Source organism: Nicotiana tomentosiformis, chromosome 4 (assembly GCF_000390325.3).
Source record: "Nicotiana tomentosiformis chromosome 4, ASM39032v3, whole genome shotgun sequence".
In the NCBI taxonomy this organism is placed as follows: Eukaryota; Viridiplantae; Streptophyta; class Magnoliopsida; order Solanales; family Solanaceae; genus Nicotiana; species Nicotiana tomentosiformis.
Window position 1 is genome coordinate 9,383,379 of NC_090815.1, and position 22,418 is coordinate 9,405,796.

Below are 22,418 nucleotides of genomic sequence, written 5' to 3' on the forward strand. Positions count from 1 at the left end.
GAAGAAATTGGGATTTTTATAAAATCTTCCAAAAATATAAAATGAAGATTTGAAAGCCAATTCGATGTCGGAATTTGATAATTTTTATATGGTTGAACTCATATTGGAACGGGTGTTCGGTTTTCATGAGTTTTTACGGGATTCAATGCGTGGGTCCCACTGTCACATTTTAAAATAAATTTCGGATTTTAATCCGGAAAATTAGTAAATTCATATGGAATCAATTCCTACGATTTTTATTGAGTATATTGAATTGTTTATGACTAATTTGAGGATTTAGGACACGAATTCGTGAGGCAAAAGTTTATTGGAATCTTGAGTTGGTTGCAAAACGAGGTAAGTGTCGTGGTTAACCTTGACTTGAGGGAGCAGGACTTATTTGTTTATTTGTTACATGATTTAATGTGCGGGGTACAACGTATATGTGAGGTGATGAGTACTTATGCGTTGTGGTTGAGTCAAAGCATGCAGGTAGGATTTGTTTATTGTGAATAATTACCTATTTAATTAAGATATTCCTGCTTAAGTCATTATTGTTTATTTTATCATTTTTCATGAGATTATTGCCAGTTTAATTATTGTTGAATATTTTGGAAGGTGAGATCGTTATTCTGATATTGAATTGATTGATAAGTATATATCCCCGTATTTTAATACTCTTCCAAATTTATATTATTATTTTCATGGTAAGGAAGAGTGTAAAAGCACGAAGGGTGATGTCGTGCCAATTTCACATTATTATTTATTAAATTATGAAGTGAGGAAGAGAGTTAATGCAAAAAGGGTAATGTCGTACCATGTTATCAGAGTGTAAAAGCACAAAGGGTGTTGTTGTGCCAGAAGAGAGCTAAAGCACGAAGGATGATGTTGTGCCAAAAGATTGTAAAAGCACGAAAGGTGATCCCGTGCCAATCTTACGATTTATTTATAAATTCATGGGAAGAATGAGAGTAAAAGCACGAAGGGTGGTGCCATGCCATTTTCGTATTATCAGTTATTCATTTATTGTTGATGAATTAATTGGCTGATACGTGACACTTCTCCTGCTAAAATTTTTATATCATTCCCCTTCTCATGTTCCCTCCCAAATTTATAAATTATTATTTATTGTGTTATTGTTGCTTCGTATTTGTATATACTTGTACAAGTTGTTTACGTACATATCTTGTAATAACCTCGTCACTACTTCGTCGAGGTTAGGCTCGACACTTACAGAGTACATAGGGTCGGTTGTACTCATACTATACTCTGCACTTTTTGTGCAGATTTTGGAGTTGGTCCCAGCGGCATACCATAGACTTGCTCGGATTCAGCTACCCAGAGGAGACTTGCGGTAGAACTGCACAACGTCCACAGTTCTAAAGTCCCATTCTATTTTATCTTAGATACGTATTATCTTTCAAACAACTTGAATTTTATTAAGATCTTTATTTGCATTATTGTAGTAGCTCGTGCACTTGTGACACCAGATTCGAGGATGTATTTGGATGATCCGTTTGTTATGGTCTTCCGCACTTTATTTCAATAATGAACTTCATTTTAATTTAATTTATTTAAAAATGGTGGAAATTATTCTAACGTTTGCTTGCCTAGAAAGTAAAATGTTAGGTGTCATCACGACCCTGAAGGTGGAAATTTCGAGTCGTGACACTTTTATTGCAATATAAGGTGAAAGCATGGATGAACGGAATAATAAATTAAAAAAGATCAGAAGAAATATAGATTGTGTAAAGAAAATATGAAAATCGAATAATTTAACTAGTTGTAATAGATTATACTCTATATTGTTTTTGGTAATAAGTGTGAATATGTTACCATAGCAAACCAACAATTTAATACAACCTACAAGCATCCTAGGTTACACTAATATAGCCAAAGGACCTCCCTTATCATCTTTATCCTTCTTCTAATACATTTCAACAGAGAATACTAACAGAAAAAAATCACACTGTATTGTCCCCTGTGCTATCTACAAATATGTTGAAACAAAGAAATACATTTCCGCGCCTTCTTTTTTGTTTGTAAGTCTTACAACCTTGCTATGATCTCCCTTTGTATCTGTGCTACCATGAGATTTGTATTTACATATGTGCCTCTAAAAATCTTCCAATTCCTTGCTTTCCATGTATGGTATATCAGTGCTCCCTAGCTGAGGTCACTTCCTTCTTCATATGCTTCCATTTCCTATTTTCCAACCATTGCAATGTTTGGATCACCCATCTGCTTACTAATTGTATACCTGACCATATGCTAATTTGATCTCTCACTGCTTTAACTCAAGAACACTCCATGAACAAGTGTTTTTGCGTTTTTGATGTTGCACTATCACAGAGTTGACAAATGCCATCATCAACCGGAATATGCAGCCTTTGTAATCTTTCCTTCGTAAGAAGTCTGTCTTAGTGTTCCAGCCATACTATAAATCTATGCTTTATCATCATTGCCTTGGTCCATATTAAGTCAGCTTCTTTTAATTCGGTTAAGTCTGTTAACATTGCATTATAGCACCTTGTCACAGAATATTCTCCATTGGTAGTTAGTGTATACCTTCCATTCTGATACCACTCTGCCATATTTTCCTTTAGTGCATTTATCTTCCTCTAGTACCAATTGTTGTCTTGTGGTGGAGTATACTCCCATATGGTACCATCTTGTTTTATATAAATTCCATGTACCCATTTTACCCATAACATATCTTTTTTGTCATTCAATTGCCACAGTAGCTTACCTACTGAAGCTTCATTCCACTTTCTGTAGCCTTTGATGTTGAGACCACCAAACTTCCTTGGCTTGCACACCTTCTCCCATGCTACCAATGTTATTTTCCTCTTCTCATTTGAATTGCCCCACAGGTAATCTCTTCACCTCTTGTCTACCTCCTTAAGGATACTTTGGGGTAGTATAAAAATAGCTCCCCAAAAGTTGTAAATAGAGAATAACGCTGCATTGATAACCTGCAATCTCCCAGCATAAGATATCTGCCTAGAGTATGCTTTTGTGATTCTGTTTGTGATCCCGTCCACCAACTGGTAACAATCTATTTTACTCCACGTTTTTTTATGTTAGAGGCAATCCAAGGTATCTCATAGGCAGAGTCCCCATGGTGAATCATGCCAGGATCAATATTTCCTCATTCACCTCATCAGTCACCCCGACCAAAAAAATATTTGATTTCTCAGTGTTAGCTTCCAGCCCTGTCACACTACTAAAATGTTCTAATGCTTCCATTACTCTTTGTATTGATCTTTTGTCTCCTTTACAAAAAATTATAAGATAATCTGCAAAGATTAGGTGTGTGAGTTTTAGTGTTTTGCACATAGGGTGGTACTTAAAATCATGCATTGTACTCATCTTCTTCAATATTCTTGATAGATACTCCATTACAAGAACAAATAATAATGGAGATATGGGATCTCCTTGTCTTAATCCTCACCTCCCCTCAAAATACTCATATCCCTCTCCATTTACTTTCAGAGTGAACTTTGTTGAGGTGATGCATTCCATAATCAAGTTAGTAAAGGATTCAGGAAAACCATATCCCTTCAGCGCTTCATGTATGAAATCCAAACTGATCATATCATATGCTTTCTTTAAATTTATCTTCATTAGGCACCTTGGTGAAGTTTGCCTATTATACTGCCTCATGAGATCATAACATATCAGAATATTGTGGACCAATGATCTTCCTTCTACAAAAGCAGCATGGTTGTTAGAGATTACGTGAGTTAGAGCTTTTCTCAATCTCTGGCATATCATCTTAGAGATGCATTTATACAGAACATTATAACAAGAGATGGGCCTGGACTGGCTTGCCAATTGTGGTTCTGCTACCTTGGGTATCAAAGTTATCATAATAGAGTTTATCTGTTTCAGCAATTTCCCTATTCTAAAAACTTGTAGTATTGCATTGGTCACACCCTCCCCTATTATATTCCGTACTTTCTTGAAGAAGTCAATACCATAGCCATCTGGACCTGGGCTTTTGTTTATGTTTATACTGAACATAGCCTGCTTAACTTCCTTCCTTGTATACTATTTTATCAGTTCTAGTTGGTGATCCACTGATAAGGTATACCCATTTCTCAGAAAGCTCGTGAAAGCCCTAGTTTTATTCTTCTCCTTCTTCCCTAATAGCTTTTTGTAGAATCTCACAAAGATGTTGGCAATAGTTCAGGTTCTGTTTGCATTCTATTCACCTAATCTGTCAACTGAACAATTGTCTGCTGAAGTTTCCTATGCTTAATGACAAGCTAGAAATACTTTGTGTTGTCATCTCCCAGTTTGATCCAGTTGACTTTGCTTATTTGCTGTAGAAATATCTCAACTAGATATGATGATTTCTTATATCTTTGAAACATGCTTCTCTTATGCTCTTGCAGTTCTTGATCAATTGGATTGTTCTGCAATGCTAGTTGTGCTGAAACTAAGGCCTCTTTGTCCTCTGCAACTTCAGTTAAAATGTTTATGAAATGTTGTCTATTCAACTCCTTCAAACTTTGCTTGAGTAGCTTCAATTTCTTCACCACATGTAATATGATACATCCTTCAAAATGTTCTTGCCAGATTGCTTCTACTCTTGGTATGAAATCAGGATGGTTTGCCCATGCATTACAATACTTGAAAGGTCTACTAGCATGTCTCTCATTTCTGATTTGCTCAATCTTCACTGGGCAGTGATCGCTGATCCCCTATAGGAGATGAACAACTACAAAGTCAGGCATTTGATGCAACCACCTATCATTCACAAACATCCAATCAATCTCAGAATATACCCTGCTATTACCATGACTATCACTCCATGTATATTTACTCCCTTTTGGTGGTAGCTCTACTACCCCGCAAGCATCCACACATTGTTGGATCTCCACCACTTCATATACTGACACTTGATTCCCCCCAACCCTATCATTCATATTTAGAATTGAGTTGAAATCTCCCATTATTATCCATGGTTCATTAATTCCTTGCTTGGCAGCTTCAAAGTAGTTCTATAACCCTCTCCTTTCCTCTTTAGTGTTATAAGCATACACTATTATTACCATATAACATAGCTTTAATGTGTCCTACCGTACTCTGTATGTTATGGCTTGAGCATTACTAATCACCCGATCCACCTTGAAATAGTCAGGTCTCCATACCACCAAAATTCTGCCATCCAGGAAATTTTTTATTAACTATTGCTTCAACTTTATTTACTTTAACCTTGATTTCAAGTAGACCAAGTAAGCCTATTTTCTTTGTATTGCAAAGGATATTTACATCCTTTTGCTTATTAGGGCCATTAAGGCCCCTAAATGTTCCAGCTTAACATCTTATCCATTCCCTGAAAGGGGTATTTGAGTCTCCCCTTCATTCCTAGCATGCTTATCCTGATGATGTCCATCTTCTCCATCTTTAGTAAGTACTTGAAATGGAGTCCTCATTTGCACTTGTTGCACTTGCCTAGAACTTTGTTTTTGATTGTCCAAAGGAGTTACCCAACCTAGTTGTTGTGATGTCTTCTGCCCCTGCCCAAGTATTTTGGTTTTGGTTGCTTGCACCTCATTTGGCTTGGTGTTTTCTTTGTATGGTTGGACCTTTTTGGTTATATGAGCTTCTTTGATACCTTTTTCCTTCACCTTTTCTTTACCCTTTCCTTCTGTCATTGTTTCCTCCTGCTGCATTCCCAGGTTGTGGTTCCTTCTTCATGCATTCCTCCTCCTTGTGCCCATATTTTTTTGCAGCATTTATAAAGTATAGGTTGTCAGTCATAGTGTACCCGTTGTTTCACCAAACATCCCCTTTCATTACGAAATACAATTTTCTCTGGAAGTGGTGTATCAATATTCACTTCAACTAATAAGCAAGCAAAGTTCAATCGCAACTTCTTCTCCGTTTGTTTGTCCACCATCAATGGTTTTCCAATCAAGCTCCCAATTTTACTAAGCCCCTTGGGGATTCAATATTTAAAATCAAGTCTCGGCAACTTGGCCCATATAAGAATTGTTTGCATCTCTTTCCTGGTGAACTCCATATTAGCATTCCATGCTTTGACAATATATTCTCTATATTATTTAGGTTAACTATTGAAACTCAAAAGTCAAAATCATGTACATTTTTTGGAGTTTTTTCCTCTAAAAAAATTCCACTAGTATGTAATGTTTTTGAGATATACGTGCGCTCTAGTTAACTGAGATAATGGACGGTTTGGAAGATGATGTTGGCTTAAGCGCAATTTATAAATGCAAGTTATAAAATGCATTACTAATAAAAAATGTCAACTTATAATCGTTTGTGGAATGCGATTTCTAAAACACATTTGAGGAATGTGACTAATATATCACTTTTGAGTAAATATGGCTCATAAATCATTATTGGATATACGACTTATAAATTGATAATGCGACTTAAATGAGACTTATAAATTGTAATAATTAAATGCGACCTATAACGTAATTGGCAAAGGCGAACGTTAAATCGCAATTGAAATACAAGTTATAAGTCGCAATTGATAAATGCTACTTATATGTGTACTAAGCATATAAATTTTACAAATCGCAAGGGATGAGCAGCTGAGAACAGAGAATGGAGAACTCAGCTCAGAGATTGAGAGAGAGAGAGAGAGAGAGAGAGAGAGAGAGAGAGAGCGATGGGCGGAAAAGCATCGGCGTTGTTTGTAGCTCGAAGAGTGGCGCAGAAGGATAGAGTTCGGATCCTCTATTGACTTTTCTTCTTTAATTTATGGAAAAAATTGCAAGTTGTGTCAAACTATCAAGGCAAGTGGACCGTAATCCTCGTGCTTTAATTTGATTTGTATGCCAATCATCTTTATTGCCCTTGAGCTTCCGCAATTCACTTGTCTTCTTTTGTTCTTGTCTTTTTAAAGTTGGCCTGTGTATTCCTCAATGAGATTACATTGCAATAATGTGTAATAATACACCACATAAAAGTGGGGGAATTAGGGGATTTGGATAAGTATTTCCTGAATATTTCACGAAAGCTAATTTAAAACAGAAGAGAACAAAATTATTTAGAAGAAAGTAATTATGTTTTCTCGATATATTAAACATTCTCTCATTCCAATTTCTGTGACATTATCTGTTGAAAAAAGAAGCTTTTATATAGCCACACATATGTTTGAATTCTTGCATTTGCTGTGAAGATTGTTCTGTGAAGTTAATGCCAAGATACTTGTGGAATCTGTCAAGTCTAGAAGTTGAGAATTTTCCGTGATTGCTATGGTAATAACAACAACAAACCCAGTATATTCCCACATGTGGGGTTTGGGGAGAGTAATCTAGTAAAGTTAGGGAGTTTGTTTCCAATAGACCCTCGGCTCAGAGGAGTCAGAGGAGGAGGAGGAGGAGGAGGAGATAGGAAAGTACGTGTGTGCTACTAGTACTAGTGGTAAGAAAGGGGGAAACTCTCAATTACGTACTAACCTTCTACCCTAATACTCGACCTCCACACCCTCAACGTGATTACTATGTCATGGAATTGAATTTGATTCAGAAAAGCTTCTTAAAGAAATTTTCAAATTAATTTCAGTTAAAAGCAATATGGTTTGAAATTAGTAGGAGTATTATTTTTACATCCACTTATCTAATCAGTATACATTTAATTGAGGAGAGGGCGAAAATCCACCAAGAAGAAGTGAGAGAGAAACCTAGTATAGTATTTCTTTTTATTTTTTCAAAAATTGCTAGTAGGTAGTCGAGAGTAATAGTGTTAGTCGTTTTTTTACCTGTTGTTCTTTTAGTTTCGATTGAGGAGGAGGAGGAGGAGGAGGAGGAGGAGAAGGAGATGAAGAAGGAAGAAGAAGAAGAAGAAGAAGAAGGAGGAGGAGGAGGAGGAGGAGGAGGAGGAGGAGGAGATGAAGAAGAAGAAGGAAGAAGAAGAAGAATGAGGAGGAGGAGGAGGAGGAGATGAAGAAGAAGGAAGAAGGAGGAGGATGAGGAGGAGGAGGAAGAGGAGGAAGAGGAGGAGGAGATGAAGAAGAAGAAGAAGAAGGAGGAGGAGGAGGAGGAGGAGGAGGAGGAGGAGGAGATGAAGAAGAAGGAAGCAGGAAGAAGAAGAAGAAGAAGAAGAAGAAGAAGAAGAAGAAGAAGAAGAAGGAGGAGGAGGAGGAGGAGGAGGAGGATTACTATGTACTAACCTCAAATTAATTAAGGGGGAAACTCTCAACTACGTACTAACCTTATACCCTAATACTCGACCTCCACACCCTCAGCGTGATTACTATGCCATGGAATTGAATTTGATTCAGAAAAGCTTCTTAAAGAAATTTTCAAATTAATTTCAGTTAAAAGCAATATGGTTTGAAATTAGTAGGAGTATTATTTTTACATCCACTTATCTAATCAGAATACATTTAATTGAGGAGAGGGCGAAAATCCACCAAGAAGAAGTGAGAGAGAAACCTAGTATAGTATTTATTTTTATTGTTTTAAAAATTGCTAGTAGGTAGTCGAGAGTATTAGTGTTAGTCGTTTTTTTACCTGTTGTTCTTTTCGTTTCGATTTTTTACTATCTTGTTGTTGTTACCTCTTGGTGCTATGGTTTTCTTTTTCCGTGAGCCAAAGGTCTGCGTACACACTACCCTCTCCAGACCCTACTTGTGGGATTGCACCGGGTTTGTTGTTGTTTCAAAAATGAAATTTGATTTTTCTTTTTATCTGCTGGTTTATTATGATTCTGCAATAGATAATGCATGCTATTGTTTAGGTTGTGGTCAGGAAAAAATTGGTGATATCTAAGCTTCACTAGAAAACAATAAACTCCTATTCACTTAGTTCTGAAGTCTTAAACCATATGAAAGAGCATATATAAATGGAGTAACTTGAGCAACTACACAAATCAAGTTTCCAAATCCCTTTAAAGCAGTCTGTTTACAAGTGCATAGTAACTGCATGGAGAAGCATATTTTCTTATTGATTCTTCTCTTTCTATTTCAATATTACTCCGTTTTTATATCGGCTGCTTCCTCAAATGAAACAGACCAACAAGCTCTACTAGCTTTCCAGAAACTTGTTACAAGTCCCAGTTCTTTTTTGGCCAAGAACTGGACGAAGAATACTTCTTTTTGCTCTTGGTTTGGTGTCACTTGCAGTTCAAAAAGGCAAAGAGTTGTGGCCTTGACTCTTCCTAATTTGCAACTTCAAGGCACAATTTCCCCATCATTGGCCAATTTGTCGTTTCTCGGAGAGCTCAATCTTAGGAACAACTTCTTCTATGGACGCATACCCGATGACATTGGCCACTTACCTCGCTTGCGAGTGATTGATATTCAAGACAATCAACTCCAAGGAAGTATTCCAACAAGTCTATTTCAACACCAAAAAGTTCAAACAGTATCATTGGCTTTAAATAAACTCAGTGGTGAAATGTGGAAGGGGCCATGGTATGTACCAGAACTCAGAGTCTTAAATCTCTTTAACAATAGCTTCACAGGTATAATTCCTCCTTCTATTGGAAATTCTACAAAATTGATGAACTTAAGTTTGTCTGGGAATGGAATTAACGGCAACATTCCAAAGGAGATTGGTAATCTGAGCCAACTTGCAGTGTTGTCCTTGAATGATAATCAATTAACAGGTTCCATTCCTGCAGCACTGTTTAATATCTCCTCGTTACTTATCATATCTCTAGCAAGAAATAGCCTTTCGGGTCCTCTCTTGCCTGATGAAGGGAAGATTTTGTCAAATTTAGAGTTTTTAGGTGTATCTTACAATCAAATTTCTGGTCGCATTCCTTCCAACATTTGCCAACTTGCCGAGCTGAAAATTTTGTCCATATCTTTCAACAACATAAATGGAGAAATACCCAGAAATATTGGTTGTTTAGCCAATCTCGAGGAGTTCTATATTGGTAATAATCCAACAAGTGGGACTATTCCTGCATCATTGGGCAATATTTCCACTCTGCAAAATCTTAATGCTGCAAACAATAGCCTACAGGGGCCAATTCCTCCAGAATTAGGGAAGCTATCCAATTTGAGGCAATTAGGCTTTGATCTAAATCATAATCTTATTGGTCAAATTCCAGATGCTATTTTCAATATATCTTCTTTGGAACTCATTGGTTTCAGTTTCAGCAACCTCTCGGGAAGAATTCCAGACACTACAGGTCGTCGTCTTCCAAACCTCAGAGGAATTTACTTGTCATACAATCAGCTTGAAGGGGAAATTCCTCCGTATATCACAAATGCTTCCAAACTTAACACACTGGCGCTAGAAATGAACCTTCTCACTGGCACTATTCCTACAAATTTGGGGAATCTTCGTGAGCTGCGAGGATTATTCCTATTTGGTAATCAACTTAACAATGAACCAAGTGAATATGAGCTACAATTCTTAAATTCATTGGTGGACTGTAGGATGTTGCGATATCTAGCAGTGGGTTCCAATCTGTTGAATGGCATTCTGCCCAGTACTATTGGGAATCTTTCATCTACTATTGAAATATTTCATATAGCAGATGCACACATCAATGGTCTCATCCCCAAAGGTATAGGCAACATGAGCGAACTAACGAAACTAAACTTTCAAGATAACAACTTGATTGGGAGTATTCCTTATGAGGTTAGTAGGCTTAAAAAACTCCAAGGGCTATATTTAAGTAACAATAAATTACAAGGGCATATTCTAGATGTAGTGTGTGATTTATCTAATTTGGTTGTATTATATTTGCGTGATAATGAGCTATCTGGGGTGATTCCAGAATGCATAGGAAATCTTAGCATGCTACAACAGCTTGATTTGGCGTCTAACAATTTTGTATCAAAGCTTCCTTTGAGCCTTTGGAAAATGAGTAGTCTTCTCACACTAAACATGTCGCGAACTTCCATACAAGGAGAAGTTCCACCAGATATTGGAGAACTGAAGGCCATTGTAGCAATAGATATTTCTGGCAACAACTTTTCAGGCATGATACCAAGTAGAATAGGGGACCTCGAGAACATGCAGTATCTTTCCCTATCAAACAACTCCTTTTTGGGCTTAATTCCATTATCCTTTTCCAGCTTGATAAGCTTGGTATTCCTGGATTTGTCTTTAAATGCCTTGTCTGGTAGTATTCCTAAGTCATTGGAAAACCTATCACACCTTGCAAGTATCAATGTTTCATTTAATGATTTAGAAGGTGAAATACCCAGTGGTGGTGTGTTTGCAAATTCCACTTCACAATCTTTCCTAGGGAACAGAGGTCTATGTGGAATGCAAGTACTGGGGGTTTCTGCTTGCACAATCGCTAATTCTGGACAACAATCAAGGTTTAAGAAGCTTGTGCTAAAAGTCGTCACTCCAGTGGTTATTTCATCTTTTATAATATTCTTGTTGGCTTCAATTTGGATAATGAAACGACAGAAGAAAGTGAAGTCTAAAGATGTGGAAAAGGTACCGGAGATCAGGACTTATCAATTGGTTTCTTATCTCGAGATTCAACGAGCAACAAATAATTTTGATGGATCAAATATAATTGGTGTGGGAGGTTCTGGATCTGTATACAAAGGCACATTGTCTAGTGGAACTGTGGTGGCAATAAAGGTTCTTGATTTGCAAAACGGGGAAGTATGCAAAAGGTTTGATACTGAATGTGAAGTGATGAGAAATGTTCGGCACAAAAATCTTGTCCCGGTGATTACTACTTGTTCTAGTGAATACATAAGAGCCTTTGTTCTGCAATATATGTCCAATGGAAGTCTTGATAATTGGTTTTACAAAGAAGATCGCCACTTGAACCTTCTTCAAAGAGTCACCATAATGCATGATGTGGCTTTGGCAGTTGAATACCTACATCACGGTCATCACACCCCCATAGTACATTGTGACCTAAAGCCAGCCAACGTTCTTTTGGATGAAGAAATGGTGGCATATGTTAGTGATTTTGGCATCTCCAAAATGTTGGCTGTAAGCAAGTCCATGGCTCATACCGAGACATTAGGCACTCTTGGTTATATTGCACCAGGTATACTAGTCTCGTTCTTTGATTTTCTCTTATTAAAATGAAGCCCTTTGAATTCTAGAACTAAATAAACAACAAGTTTCTGTTAGTACAGAATTATTGTTATAATTGGAATGATTTATTCTATTTATTTTCATTCTTTTAAGAATATGGCTCGGAGGGAATAGTGTCTACTAGTGGTGATGTTTACAGCTATGGCATCATGTTGATGGAGGTTCTGGCAAAAAGAAGGCCAACAGATGAAGAGATATTCAATGAAAATCTTGGCTTAAGGGAGTGGATAAAACGAGCATTTTCAGGGACAATGATGGAAGTTGTGGATGCCAATCTTTTTCTTGAGGAAGAACAGGTCAATTCTAAAAGTGAAATTTGCATAGCATCCATTATACAATTGGCTTTGGACTGCACAAACGAAAGGCCAGAATCAAGGATATCCATGAAAGATGTAGTCAAGAGGCTTCACAAAATCAAGAACACATTTTCGGCAACATAGAAGTTAGCATCTCTTAAGGTGGTGTGCTTTCTGAGTTGCAAGTTAATATGTTGCTTTTTGTTTACCTGATATATTTAATATTTCTGAGCAAAGGGTCTATTAGAAACAACCTCACTATCTTCACTAGGTAGGGGTACACTACCCTCCCGAGACCCCACTTGTAGGAATATATTGTGTTTGTTGTTATTGTTGTTGATTTCTTTAATATAGTCGTCCGTACTACTTGGTGTCATGTACTGTTTGTACTTTTGAGTGTTGAATTCCCTCATGTTGTAAATGTAATTATGGCCAATATTTTGGCTAATGGAGTCCATCTCACATAAGAATAAGCATCTTTGCAAAGTGTAGACTTTGTTGGCAATATTCTTTGGGACCCAAAAATATTGCATTATGTGGTGGACATCATTTGGACAAGTTGTATCTCTTCTTTTACACCTAAGAGGATAAGACTTTTTTGCCTATAAAAAGGAAGACAATTAGTTCATTTTAGACACACCAACAAGACTTGTCTTCAATTCTTGTTTCTTCCTTTCTTCTTTTATTAAGAGTGTTTTGTATGAGAGTTAGTGTTGGGAAGCACTTGTGTGAACCCTTTCTTTGGATTGATCTTGTGAGGTTATTCTCTTAGGGTATTTGGGATTAATTAGAGTGTTTACTCTAATTTTGTGCTCTCTTTTGTACTATTATTGTTATAGTAAATTGCTCCTCTCCGCTTGTGGACGTAGGTTACTTTGACCGAACCACGTTAAATTTGTGTCTTCTTTATCTACTTTAATTGTCGTTGTTATCAACTTCCATTGTCTTTGTTATTGCCATTATACCGTTGTTTGGCTATATTCCGCACTACTCGGGTTCCCAATCCTAACAAATTGGTATCATAGGCGGATCTAACCGGGTTAGTTTCAATAGCCAAAATGACTCTAACAAAGACCTATGTTGAGAAATTTGACCGAAGTACAAACTTCAGAATGTGGCAATTAAAGATAGAAGCTATCCTAATTCAGGATGGCTTAGACTTGGCGTTGCAAGGAAAGGGGAAGAAGCCGGATAAAATAATAGATGAGGAGTTTGCCGTCATAGACAAAAGAGCAAAAGCAGGTATCATTTTAAATCTCTCAAATGAGGTTTTACGTGAAGTTTCTGTAGAAACCACAGCCAAAGGCATGTGGAAAAAATTGAAAATCTTATATATGAAGAGGACAGTGGAAAATAGACTTTACCTAAAGCAGAAACTTTATACAATTCGTATCGGTGAAGGTACCTCTATTCTCTCTCATCTTGACATCTTTGATTCCATTCTTATGGATTTGAGTAATATAGATGCTGAAATTAAAGATGAGGATCAAGCTGTGTTACTGCTTTGTTCTCTACTCCATCTTTTAAGCATATAAGAGATATTATGTTTTATACAAAGGATAATATCTCTTATAAGGATATTAAATCTATCTTAAAATCAAAAGAACAGATAAATAGTGATATTACTGGGGAAGCTAATGGAACTCAAGCGGGAGTTGGCTTGTTTGTTAGGGGCAAATCTGACTCCAATTCCAGATACAATAATTTAGAGTGTCGTTATTGTTATAAGAAAGGTCACAATATCTCTGAATGCTATAAATTGAAAAATAAAGAAAAGCATAAAGAAAGAAAAAATGAGCACAAAAAACTGACACCGCCGAAGCTAGTGTAGCAACTGATGAGATTGAGGGAACTATATTTTTAGCAACTGAAACTAGTTTCAAATTAGACAATGAGTGGATTTTAGATTCCGGTTGTTCATATCATATGTGTCCTAGAATGGACTTGTTTTCTACATATGATTCAGTTGCAGGTGGAGTTGTCCAACTGGGTAACAATGTTACTTGTAACGTTATCGGCAAAGGTACAATTCGGGTTAGAATGCACGATGATTGTGGTGAGAACTCTCACCGATGTTAGATATGTTCCTGAGTTGAAGAAAAATCTCATATCTTTGGGCACTTTAGAATCCCTTGGGTGCAAATTCACTAGTGAAGGTGGAGTTTTAAAATTTTTTCAAGATGCTCTTGCGATCATGAAAGCACACAGATCTGGTTCGTTGTATACTTTATTGGGCACCACTATTATAGGCCCTACTACAGTTTCGGTATCAGACAACTTATCTGATTTTGATGGCATTAAATTTTGACATATGCCCATTGGGGCTTTTGCGGAAAAAGTGGAGAAAATTTACTATATCAGTTAAAATTAGGCCAAGGTGGAGATTTGTAATTATGGCTAATATTTTGGCTAATGGAGTCCATCTCACATATGTATAAGTATCTTTGCAAAGTGTAGACTTTGTTGGAAATATTCTTTGGGACCCAAAAATATTGCATTATGTGGTGGACATCATTTGCACAAGTTGTATCTCTTCTTTTACACCTAAGAGGCCAAGACTTTTTTGCCTATAAAAGGGAAGGCAATTAGTTCATTTTAGACATACCAACAAGACTTGTCTTCAATTCTTGTTTCTTCCTTTCTTCCTTTATTAAGAGTGTTTTGTATGAGAGTTAGTGTTGGGAAGCACTTGTGTGAACCCTTTCTTTGGACGGATCTTGTGAGGTTATTCTCTTAGGGTATTTGGGATTAATTAGAGTGTTTACTCTAATTTTGTACTCTTATTGTTATAGTAAATTGCTCCTCTCCGCTTATGGACGTAGGTCGCTTTGACCGAACCATGTTAAATTTGTGTCTTCTTTATCTAATTTAATTGTCGTTGTTATCAACTTCCATTATCTTTGTTATTGCTATTATACCGTTGTTTGGTTATATTCCGCACTACCCGGGTTCCGATCCTAACAGTAAATTTCATATTTGAGTGGTTTTGAACCTATATTACCTTTTTATAGTAATTATGGTTTGAATGCTTGAACCAGAATTAAATCAAGAAATATTATGAATGTGTTTAGCTGCACTGTTTGGCTTTCTGTTTGCAAGCTTGGAAATATCTTTTCCACCTCTTATCACCTCTAATACTTATTTTTGATTCATTAGTTTATTCCTTTTCATTCAATAATTTAATAAACTTTTTTTTAACTCAATGTGTTAGCGGAAAAAATAATATTTGTGCATTATTTTTTGGGAGAAAATATTTAAATTCTCACATCCAAGTAATCAAGAAACCTCTTCATCACTTGAGAAGGAGTTACTGTCCCAAACAATATGCAGATGTTGCATTGGAAAACATATAAGATGAGTCAGGCTACCCGATACTCGAATTTAGAAAAAAGAAACAATAGTGCTCGATTCTTTAGGCATAGTCACTTTAGCTGCAGAAGTGGAAATGCACTTAGAAAGCACGCTAGTGTTTGACCATAGATTCTCAAATTTCTCTTGAAAAATCTGATTTGGATGAAGTTTGGTTTGAAAATGAAAATGTGTTTGAACATCAGTTTTCAAAATATATTTTCCCAAATTTATTTTGAAAAAATATGAAACATGACTTATACCCACAAGTTTTAAAAACTATCACAAATACCAACAATATCATTATCAATAACATTCATTATATTATCTCAACCATAGTCCTGAACATAAATAAATTTGATATAAAATTATTATTTTTATAATAAACTACACGATACACTATTAGGTAACCGAAAAGATGAAGCAACATTGTTACAAAATAATATATTGTGGGCTCTTTTATAAAATACAAAAGTTTGGGGCAATTTTTAAAAATGCAATAGTGATATTTTGGCCAAAACCAGCTATTGAGCTGGTTTTGGGATTTTGCCAAAATGTAGACAAAATTTATGGCCAAACATGTGTTTGCCAAATAAAATTCAAATTTATTTTGGCAAAATCTATGGCCAAACGGGTCATATAGAGGAACATCAGTTAGACCCAGTGATTCGATATTTTATTCAAGACTGCATAGAACTTAAGCTCAAATTTTTAATTTGATCGTCCTGTTCTTTAGTATTTTATCAATTTTCCTTTTAGAAAGGTAGGAGGAGGGATAGGTGTGAGGATGTTGCTACATTCCTAAGTTCAGGACAAAAATCTCAACAATCTTCTATTCTCCGTATTATAAATATTATGACAATTCAGATATACAAAGATTTGGATAAGACGAGCATTTCCCTGGACAATGATGGAAGTTGTGGTTATCGATCTTTTTCAAGAGGAAGAACATGCCAATTTCAAAAGTGAGATCTGCATGACCTCTATGATAGAATTGGTTTTGGATTGCATATTAGAGAAACTAGAATCAAGGATAGCTATGACAGATATAGTCAAGAGGCTTAACAAAATCAAATACACATTTTCGGAAACATAGAAGTTAGTATCTCTTAAACTGGTGCTCTTTTAGAGCTGCAAGTTAATAAAGGGCAGCCCGGTACACTAAGCTTCCGCTATGCGCGGGGTCCGGAGAAGAGCCGGACAACAAGAATCTATTGTACGCAACCTTACCCTGCATTTCTGCAAGAGGTTGTTTCCACTGCTTGAACACGTGAGCTCTCGGCCATTCCACACGCTGCCTAGCAGAGACGTGGTTATCTGAAGTGGATTATCTCTTTTGTAGTAGATGCCGAACCTGTTGTGCCCCATTGATTAAGAAGGGGGCGGACATCCGGACACAACAACTAAAATTAACTAAAAGTCTAAACTATTGGCTAGTGACAATCGCAACATGATTAAGCAAAGACGATATCAATGGGAGAAAATAGGGGTTGATTGGATAGGTGCAAGATACTTGTCTGGGATGTAACTCTAGTCAATTCACTTATAAGGTTCAAGTGAGTCTCTCGAATTCACTCAATTGTTAGTTCAAACGTTCAGTGGAAACTCCTCTCTCGATTAAGTCTCAACCTCACAAGATGAACTAAGTTAAGCTCGGTGAAGATATGCAGGAATTCGTAGTAGATTGGTCTTTAGGAGAACCTCTTTCGATTATCTTCCTAACTAGGTCTAAACAATAATTCAATTCGCCTTTTTCGATTACTAAGAAGAATCAATGAATTCAACCAACAAGATAATGCAAAAACATCACAAGTTATGCCTCTCTCGATTACATGAACTAGTAAATAGAGATGCAACAATTAAAACATCCAAAAACGATTTAACACATAAAAACTAGAGTTAATATCCACAAACAAATATCAATACACCGAATCTATCAATCCCTAAAGAGAACTACTCCATAGATGTGGAGTAATTCATCACAAATAAAGTTAAGTTAAAGGAAAACATAAAACGATCCAAACTCTTGTCTTGAGTGAGGATTGGATGATGAAATCCTTGTGCTCTTGCTTCTCTCCCTTCTCCTTAGCCTCTTTAGGTCTAAAGTATGTCAAAAGTCTCAAAAGTACCATTTTCCATGTATATATACCAAGTAGGGTCGGGCCCAAACGAACACACCTTCTCCTACAAGAAATATGACTCTTTCCGGAATAGAACGTGCGCGGCCGCACTCCTGGAGATATGCTCACGCATATGGACGCGCACTTTGGATGGTCTTTTACCTCACATGCGTGCCCAGTGCGCGCTCACGCACCTGAGTGACGTCCGGCTCGATTCTTCGTTTCGCTCTTTGAATGCACTAGTGTCCTTTGGTCCCCGAACTCGATCCCAACTTAATCCTTGGGCTTTTACTCAGACTTCAAAGCTCCAAAATAGTGTGAGTTCATCCCATAACATCTACATAGCTCGGAATCACTCATACAATGCATAAAATATATAATTAGTGCAAAATGCTAGTGATTACGGCTCAAACTCAATTAAAGTACAGTAAATTAGAGTGCGACAAGCAACTAAAACACACAATTATAGCCTACTATCAATTACCTCGGCAGAAAGGTTTTCCCCGGGCGGACCTAGCAGATTTGAGGCTAACATCAAGGTCGGGGACAGTTGAACTAAAAAGCCTATTATGCTCTATAGTTTTCTTGTAATTTTCTTCCAGTTGGGCGTGTTTCGCCCCCGTAGTAGCAAGCTCTTCAATTTTGTAGTTCAAGGCTACCTGTAAGTTGATCGCTCTTTCAGCAGAGGCAGCCTCGCGTTCGGGTGCAGCAAGAATGGCGTTATGGAATTCAACCCATTTGGCCCTGGCCTCGTCAAATCTAACCCTCACCGGGCCAATTTCTTAGTTAAGGTTTACCACTTCTTGCTCACTTTGCCGCAAACGAGCTTCCAATACAACAACCTCAGCAACTTTGGCTTCCAGTTCCGAAAAGCGAGCGACATGTTGCTCCTGCTCTGCCAAAAGTTGATTTCCTGTAGAGGTAATCTCTTCCTTTTCACGAATCAACCTCTGAAGGCCCTTGAAAGCAAGAAAGCTGGCCTACAAAGTAAAAAGGGTAAAATTCAGGATATGTTCACACCCAAAAATAGAAGAAGTAGTAAAGGAAGAAAAGAACGTACCGTTGCGGCGTTATGCATGGCATTGTTCAACAAACACTCTCACGAGAGTGCCTGAATATTTTTCCAGTCTTTCTCTGAAGCCAAAGACTTCAGATAATTAGCAAGATCCACCAGCCGGGATATCAAGTTGCATCTGGTAGAGACCGAAAGAGTAACATTCCTCCTTTATGTATCTTCAGAAGGGCAGCATAATTTTGCCCCAAATTCCCATGAACCGGGGATTGTGGAAGAGGAACACATTCTTCATGGTCAGGCGCGACCAATGGAGATGATGTAGCAATTGGCGGTGGTAGAATGGATGGAGATGGAAGTGATGTAGCAGTTGCTGGTATTGGCGAAGATGGAGATGAAGCTGGTGGAGTTGAAGAGTGAGAAGCAGTTGCATCAAATGCAGTGCTGGTTGTTGGATGATCTCCAACCAAAGACGGCAGGGACCCGGTACTCAACCCCGCAGTACCGGACACATCAATTGGGTCCCGAAAGCGGGAGTTGACATTATCTACCAAATCAAACTCTCCCCAAAGTGTCGAGGCATCGTCCTCGGTTGGTGTAACTCTCTCAACATGTCGAGCATCTTGTTGAGATGATGAGGATCGTCGTCTTTAATGTAGAGAATCTCCCTCATCACTAGCTTCTTCATCATCGTTGATCGTCACAGTGTCTATGATCGGCCCAAAAGGAAGGCCAGTCACCATCGCTACCGGAGATAACTCGGGCATCTGTCCTCGCCCTCTTATTCTTTTCCCCGGCTGTAGAGTAACGTCTTCTCTTTGGTTGTTTGTCTTCCAGCCGGGGACTCCGTAAAGAAATATTTGCTCTCTAAGCAGGCCCGAAGACACCTATTCGAGTAAGCGCCTTCTGAAGCAGCCTCGCTGCATCAGCAGGATCAGCCAAGACATCCTCCTCGGGAACAGCAACAGAGCCTACTGGTAGACCTAATTTCATAGACAGGTTAGAAAGGATCAATCAAGTTCTTCACATGAAAAATAGAAACAAGGTGAGTTTGAGTTACTATGATTCTTGGCCTTCCATCTGTATTTAGGGGCCAATTATTTCCACATGCGAGTCTCGGGCGTCGTAACGTCCAAAATCTTTTATACCCACCGGTCCAAACCTTCAATCACCAGTGGGAGCCATCGAGTTGCTGAAACAAACGAAGGATGGAGGATCAATACGGCTATAGAAAAATATTTAGTAAAAGAAAATACTAAACAAAGAGCTTACGAGTGCGGTTCCAAGTAGCCGAAAAGGATGGAGCCATTGTCAGAATGATGTCGTTGGTGGCAACTGCAACGAACCGTTCCATCCACCCACGGACGTTGTCATCATCATATGAGCTAAGGTTAGCTCCTCTCCAGTTTCCTGGCACAAACGCCAAAGGCAAGCAACCATCATCCACACAGAAGGACTTACTTGTGCCAAACACACTTGGCAGCGGAGGCAAAACTCTGCAATCACGGAGTCAAGCTCTCTGCTAAAAGAGAACGCACCCAAAGTAAATGGATACGTGTAAACATATGTAAAATCCTCATCGGGTAGGGTGACTCGCTCCGATAGATCAGGAGCAATAATTTTCAAGTCATGGCAGCGATAGTCTTCCTTTATAGTAGGAATGCTCGAATGACATATGGAAGAAGGATACTTGCTGACGGCCTATGTACGAGAGTTAGCAGTATGAGATTTCTCTTCAAAGTCTTTTATGGTAATAAGATTTCTAGGGACGATGGGGCCCACTGTTGGAAGAGCAGAGTCCTTGGCCTTGTTCTTACTTTTTGAAAAACCGGTACGCTTTGAGGAAGAAGCCATTGTATGGAAGAAGGAGAAGGTCTTTCGTTTGCAGATAATTAGAGAAAATATGCAAGATGCATGTTAGATAAAGGAAGCTTGAAAAATTATGAAGTATAAGGGAGAAAGTTATACGCATAAGTAAAAGTTTTGGCGGCTAAATTGGCCATGATTACCTCGATAATCGGCAAAAGTTATGCTGAATCATGGGATGACGCGTGTTCGGGGCATTAAATGCTGAGAGACGTGCGTCCAATCAACCGTCAGAAGCCTTCAAAGGGAATTATAATAATTCCCGCAAAAAGAGTGTTTCTACCAACTTTCCGGTAACACAAAATTATGTCACCGGAAAGCAGGGGGCTATATGTATAGGGTATGACACGTGGCCGTCCGAAAAAGAGACACGTGGAACCCAAGACAGGGGGATGGCCAAAGACCGAATGCAACTGTTTCGTTTATTACCGGAAAGAATAACGCTTATAAAGATGTGATAAATGCTCTTCGCCTGGTAGCATTTAATAGAGAATATTCCATGGCATTAAGAGCAATTACCCGTTATAAGAAATTTGGCATTTATGTTCACCATTATATCTTCATCAATGCCTTTCATAGTTGACCTTCTTCATAGCTATAAATACTGAGCTTAGTTGTCATTGTAAATGACGCGAATTTTCTGGCAAACTTACGCTACATTCTATACAAAACTTAATACAATCTTATTTTCTTACTTTTTGATTTCTTTGTTGTTGTACCCGGAAACCATGTTCCCGGAATTGTTGCTTCTGTTGTTTCGTCTATATCCTAAGGCTAAGTATTGCATAATTCTTCGATTATTTATTTATTTCAGGATCAAATTAATTCACTTATCTGGAAATCACGTATAAATTTTAACTGTACTATTTTACGGGTAAACATCTCCCTACTCTCCGGGGTAGAGGTAAGATCTGCGTACCCTATAACCTCTCAGATCCCACTTGTGGGAACTCACTAGGTGGTGGTTGTTATTTTTGACGAATGTGACTAATATAGTAATATATCACTTTTGAGTAATATGGCTCATAAATCGTTATTTGGAATACGACTTATAAATTGATAACGAGACTTATAAATTGTAATAACTAAATGCGACTTGTGCCGTACGAACTAAACCGCAATTTCTAAAAGAAAATTATAAGTCGCAATTGCTAATGCGACTTATATGAAGGAAGTGTATACATTTTACAAATCGTAAGGGATTAGCAACTGAGAACAGAAAATGGAGAACTCAGCTCAGAGATTGAAGCGAGAGAGGCTAAAGAGAGAGAGAGATTCAGAGAGTGAAAAGCAGAGTGATGAGCGGAATAGCATCGGCATTGTTCGTAGCTCGAAGAGTGGCGCAGAAGGAGAGAGTTCGGATCCTCTGCTGACTTTTCTTCTGTTATATATAAAAAAACAAATTGCAAGTTGTGTCAAACTATCAAGGCAAGTGGACCATAATCCTCGTGCTTTAATTTGATTTGTATGTCAATCAATTTCCTCATCTTTATTGCCCTTGAGCTTCCGCAATTCACTTGTCTTCTTTTGTTCTTGTCTTTTTAAAGTTTGCCAATGTATTCCTCATTGAGATTACATTGCAATAATGTGTAATAATACACCACATAAAAGTGGGGGAATTTGGATAAGTTTACAAAATTATTTAGAAGAAAGTAATTAAGTTTTCTCGATATATTAGATATTCTCTCAATTCCAATTTGTATGACATTATTTCTTTATTAGTTCGTCCAAAAAACAACGTAACATGGAAGAATTGAACTTTAAACATCACATTTTAGCCTAA

At 37.6% G+C, this 22,418-nt stretch overlaps 1 protein-coding gene and 1 long non-coding RNA gene across 2 annotated transcripts in view; both read left to right on the plus strand.

Annotated features, from left to right (window-relative positions):
• Positions 1-22,418, plus strand: part of LOC138908859 (uncharacterized) — a 170,210-nt gene that overhangs the window by 89,867 nt on the left and 57,925 nt on the right. The window lies entirely within an intron of this gene.
• On the plus strand, positions 8,144-12,665 carry LOC104110667 (probable LRR receptor-like serine/threonine-protein kinase At3g47570). Its single transcript, XM_009620204.4, has 2 exons — positions 8,144-11,943; positions 12,087-12,665. The coding sequence occupies exons 1-2, from the start codon at positions 8,889-8,891 to the stop codon at positions 12,431-12,433; spliced, it is 3,402 nt and encodes a 1,133-aa protein (XP_009618499.2). The 5' UTR covers positions 8,144-8,888; the 3' UTR covers positions 12,434-12,665.

What these genes read in the sequence shown, in the direction of transcription:
- LOC104110667 (XM_009620204.4), top strand. Translation starts at nt 8,889, where the DNA reads ATGGAGAAGCATATTTTCTTATTGATTCTTCTCTTTCTATTTCAATAT. An exon ending in TCTTGGTTATATTGCACCAG is followed by an intron (nt 11,944 to 12,086) that starts GTATACTAGTCT and finishes CATTCTTTTAAG; the next exon opens with AATATGGCTCGGAGGGAATA.